We start from the raw sequence: 5362 nt of genomic DNA, 5'->3' as shown, positions 1-5362 counted from the left end.
CATATCCTCTACTCTAATTTAAATGGATATATATATATATATATATATATATATATATATATATATATATATATCTCATGTTGAGATATGGATAGAGTGCTCGGATTTACTTCATTACTGGTATCTCGCAGTGTTTGTGGTTAGCTACTACCTCTATGGTGTTTGGATCTGGTGAAAATACAACACCTCTCCTTCAACTGCCTCTTTTCCTTTCGGTGGTTGTTGTTGTTGAAGCTGGTCAGTTTTTTGGCCTGCATGCTTCAAACACCACTTTGTTGGCCATTTCTTAATTTTTGACCAAGATGAATGTTTCTTACATAACTTTTATACAATTCTAACAACTTTTTTTTAAGATCAACCACTGAATATTTAGGATCCACATGTAAGAAAACAAATCTAATAGTTGATCATAAAAATAAGCAGTTAAAGTTGTGTAAAAGTTGTGCAATAAATATTACTCTTTAACCAATATCCAGATGATCAGGTCACCCTTTCCTGTTTTTTTTTTTTTTTAATTAAAAAAAAAAAAATTATGGATACAGTAATCGCTACTGACCATCCAATCCGTCTGGGCTGTAGAACTGGACCAGTAGCCATCCCTTGAGTCGGGCAAGTTGGCATCGATCTGGCCTCGACATGTAACCGGCAAGACCATCAAGGATTCGTCCAGTCAGAGCAAATAACAGTTTTACCTCACATCAGAGGCTGTTGTGACAATCAGCACTATACTTGCTGTTTTGGTTGTCAAGAAAATTCCATAGCTTGGCATCAAGAAAACTAAAAACTATACTAAATCAAACCTTGTTGCCTTTTTTTCTTTGGGCAACAATTCAAAATGTTGTTTTATTTTCTTTCTCAACAAACGTTGGGAAGTGTACGTGATCTAATAAGTGCACATTATTCAGCATTTGGGATTGGGAGCACGCACCCAGTGAAGATGTTAAAATAAGAAGTCAAAGTAAAGTCTATGGCTCCGATTCCGATTAATAAGATTTTTTTTTTTTTTTTTGAAAAAGTCTTCTAGTTCTAATGTAACATATGGTGAAAATAATTTTGACCTTTCTATATTTTAAGTTGTTTGCTAATTTTTTTAGTTTGAAAGGAAAAAAAAAAAAAAATACTTAACAAACAAATTAAAGCGTATCATTTTTATTTAGGGTATAAACCATGAGTAATGCTAAATGTTCTTCCCATGTTTTTCTTGTGTCTCTTCAAAACTAATATGGCTTTTAACATTATTATAGAATTAAAATTTAATATCTATCACACATCTAATAGGATTTTTTTTTTTTAATAGATTATAAAATTTTATTAAAAAGACATCATAAGATACTCCTAAGTACATAAAAAGTACGCACACGAACAACCAAAACAGCCCACCCAGAGAAACCCACTATAGCCACAAGAAAAAAAAAACCTCAAATCCAAAACCCACAAGGATCACTTCACACTACATATCATGTGAGCCTTTGTTATGTGACACTAAACCACTAACGATACTAAATTAATCATACCCTTAATTAAGGTGAAAGTTTACCAGAGAAAATAGGAAAAACTTGAAGAATATAAAACCTAATCACGCACCACAAGTTTCAAGTAATCTTCACTAGATATCTTCATTTCCATCACAGCCATTGGACTCAAGGTCCCGTTGGTCTCGACGAAATTTCTAAAACTTGCTTCTGATGCTATTATTCCAGTTATGCCACCGTCGGAGACTTCACACGGTTCTATCGATGTATCCCATGCGTGATAATACCAGTACACAATCTTTGGCATCACGTACCCATTCCTCTCACACTTTTCACGCATTTTCCCATAATTCTCTCGCCAACCGATAAAACAACGATGAGGGACACTATGATCAAACACGAAAATTCTTTCAATCATATTCTCCTTACTCAACTTCAAATCTTTGCAGTTTCCAAAATTTTATCCAACAACCGTATGAGCTCCGGGTAATCACACATTGGTAGACATCTCAAAAAACTTATCCTTGATCCAAGATCATCTCCTTCAATGTTTACAAACTCATGATTATTAATAGTACTGTATGTCAAGACCTTTCCCCTCCATGGGCTTGCACAGAGTTCAGATGTCATGCATCAATGCAAATGCGAGGCAGAATCTTTCTGTACATTCGTATCCCCCATGAACTAGGGAAGCATCAATGATTGAAATGCAGTTTACAAACTTTCCTTTGCTCGAGTAGGTATCAATCATTCTTTTCCATTGCAATTCAGCAACTTCATGATCGACCACTATCACAACCTAATAAGAGACTTAATATCTCATCAGGGAGCAATTCTTTGGTAGTGGTTTTTGGCATTTTAGGGTACTGCACATTCTGAAGGAGTTGCAAAAACCCATCGCGATCGTGTTTATAAAACAATCCCTTGTAAGTTCTCATGGCATTAGATGCAATCCGATCATATCGAACCAAGTTCCACTGCTCCGCACTCATGTAAATTTCTGGCAACTCTAGGGCTCTACGAAGCGGGACCAAAACTTCTTTCCGTAATCGATTTCGAACTCTGTAAATATAATGGGACTCATCCAGCCCTCTGTATTCAGGACAAGATTCACGTGGAAGAAGTTTCCTTGCAACACTCTCACAAAGTAAAGTTGAACGGTCATAAGATGAGTCAAGAGAAGGGCACCATTTTGAAGCCAAACTGATTTTTGTTAGCTGCCCAGAAATCAAGTACTCAAGGTCGGCCTTAAGTAGCTTTGCAAAAAGACTGGAAATCTGGTCGTGTAAGAAACGGTATTTTGGATCGTAGTTGTAACTCTCAGTGACCTTCTTTGCCATCATAATTCTTTTCTCATTCTTTGACGTCATAATTCTTTTCTCATTTCTCAAATGTGTGACCCTTCTTTTCTGCATTACTTTAGACTTTATTCTCTTTTCTTGCTCTCTCATCCTTATCTGTATTTCTTTAGAATTCATTTTCTTCAGCATCAATATATGGAGTAGGTCTCTTTGCATTATTCTCTTTGCCGTAAATCTTCTCTGTCCGTCTCTCATAACCCTATCCCTCTCCATAATTTGGTTGTGCCGAACTTGTGGCCCATTGAGAATCAGGTAGAGAATTTCCAGCAAGTCTTTTAAACACCCGAATTTGGAAAATGCCCCCACGTTGTATGCTAATGTTTCAGGGTGGTATCGGTGGAGCCATATAGCTGCTGTGTAGAAATCCTCTCTGCTTTCTTTGCTAAAACGACCAGTGCTCCACGAGGGACTTCTGGAGGCCCAAGTAGCAGATTAAAACCCCGCCCCATCCATCGCTCGCTACAAATATATCATAAACCAATTCACCTGGCTGTAGTAGCTCCAGTCCTTGATCTAATGGACAAGCGAATGAGTTGAAAACCAAGGAGACTCATATTAGTATATTACTACATGAGAAAGACCCGGTGTAAGTTTAAATGAATCGGATTCGAAGGAAAATGATAGTCTGTAAAATGTATAACTCGATGTGTTAAACTGTAATGAACAACTCCAACAATGGCAAAACTCTGAATGAATATCTTTAGAGAGAAAGAGGAAGGGATCCAAATACCAGCTGGAATTCACTGCAGGCTTGAGTGTTAACAGAGATCCACCTGCTCCAAAAGGAACCAAATACATATCAGATTCAGGGGTTATAACCAAAAGTCGCTCGCAAGATCTATGTTCAAACCCCACAAACAACACAACTTCAAGAGTGAGGCACCCGTGCATAGGAACGAATCATTCCCACAACGACATCGAGGAAAATAACAACATCGAATGAATCCTTTCCCACGCTAAACATGCCTTGTCCGGCTAACTAATATGATTGAAATTATTATGATCACATGAACACTCAAGGCAAGAAATTCTCAACCTTATATACCGCCGGCTCTACCTTATAAAAAATTAGGCTATTGCCTAAAGCCCCCAATTATATGAATATTAATAACGATTTATATATATATATATGAAAGCTTAATTGTAGTCATTATTTTTTAATTAAGCCCCTAATTATAGTAATAAGCAATTAAAAAGACATTAATATCATTTAATTCTCCAACTTTCCATTATTGAAATAAGTTTTAAAAAATTGATACTATTAAATAAGAGAATCAAATAATATTAAAAACATTCTTAAATAAAACCCATTTTCCAACTTTAAACGTTCTATTATTGGAAATAATGAAGGGAATGAAAATAGTAATAATATCAAATATGTTGTGAGTAGAGTTTTTTGGACTTTGTGATGAGCATTAAAATGCCAAAATTTCAATCAGAATTTAAATGACAACAATAAATTTTGATCTCAACTACCAATTAGATCATTTGCAAAAGGCATAGATTGCTTTAACATTCAATGCTAATAATATTTAATTTATTCCAAATCTTAAAAAGATATAAATTATGCTACACAAGTACTCCAACATTAAAAATAAAACGAGGAAAAAAAAAATGCTAAGAAGATGGAAAGTTTTCAAAATATTTCAGTCAATTCAATTATAATTAAACTCATCTTGTTCGACACTTTCATTATTTTCTAACAACTCATAATTCAAGGCATCAAAATCATTCCATAGCTAATCAGTGACCCAAAAAAAAAAGAAAGTTACCAAAAATTCAATCAATCACATACATTAATTAATAATTACCAAAATGAAATGTTAGAAAAACTTAATCCGTAATTTTGCATTCTAAAAAGCGAGAAAAATAATTTTTAAATATAAAATATAAAATTAATAATAAAATAAATATTATTTAATTGATATTTAAAAATAAAGAAGATGCCTCACTTAAACTTGTTGTCTTAGGCCTCAAACTGTATCGAGCCGGCTCTAATCTTATATGTCAGTGGGAGCATCTTAGTAGCCAAAATAGCTATTAAAAAACTATAAATTTCTACCTTAACTACTCATTTTTTTATACACGTACATTCCACTCAATTCTTTATGATGCTCTTTTTTAGTTTTTTGTGTGGGACAAAAACTTTTTGTAACGCTAACTTTATAGCTATAAGAAAAAATTGTAAAGTAGTTATTTTGCTTGAGACAAAAATAATTTGACTATAATTAGTCATTTACCCATTCTGCTCTGCTGGAGATGCTATTAGGTAAAGCTCATAAACATTAGCCGCTTGCAGAGGATCTCCAACGTATAACCAAATCCCTCGTAAAAATCGAATTTAACTTTTTTTTTTTACCTTTTTTTCCTCTCTAGCAGAATAGCTAATTTATAGTTTTTGCTTCTAGAATCAACACAATTCAACTTATTTACTGTTCACACCATAAATGTTTTTTTTTTACAAAAAAATTATATTTTCTCTCCCTCTTTCTTCACTGTCGCTCTCTTCTTCCTCCGCGCCAAACAAAA

The 5362-nt window shown here is 34.1% G+C and overlaps 1 protein-coding gene across 1 annotated transcript; it reads right to left on the bottom strand.

Annotated features, from left to right (window-relative positions):
- Positions 1-2248: 2248 nt before the first annotated feature.
- On the bottom strand, positions 2249-3387 carry LOC133858372 (uncharacterized). Its single transcript, XM_062293830.1, has 2 exons — positions 3320-3387; positions 2249-3245 (listed from the first exon to the last, which is right to left on the bottom strand). Exons 1-2 carry the CDS (start codon positions 3385-3387, stop codon positions 2249-2251), a joined length of 1065 nt encoding a protein of 354 aa, XP_062149814.1.
- Between the last annotated feature and the right edge of the window lie 1975 nt (positions 3388-5362).

The sequence above is a fragment of the Alnus glutinosa genome, chromosome 1 (assembly GCF_958979055.1).
Source record: "Alnus glutinosa chromosome 1, dhAlnGlut1.1, whole genome shotgun sequence".
NCBI lineage: Eukaryota > Viridiplantae > Streptophyta > Magnoliopsida > Fagales > Betulaceae > Alnus > Alnus glutinosa.
Note: the sequence above shows the minus strand (reverse complement) of the source record. Positions and strands in the feature narration are given on the sequence as shown.

Excerpts from the sequence above, each read along its gene's own strand:
- LOC133858372 (XM_062293830.1), bottom strand. The coding sequence starts at position 3,387 with ATGAGTCTCCTTGGTTTTCAACTCATTCGCTTGTCCATTAGATCAAGG. Across the intron at positions 3,246-3,319 it reads ACTGGAGCTACTACAGCCAG|AAGTCCCTCGTGGAGCACTG; the intron begins GTGAATTGGTTT and ends TTGGGCCTCCAG.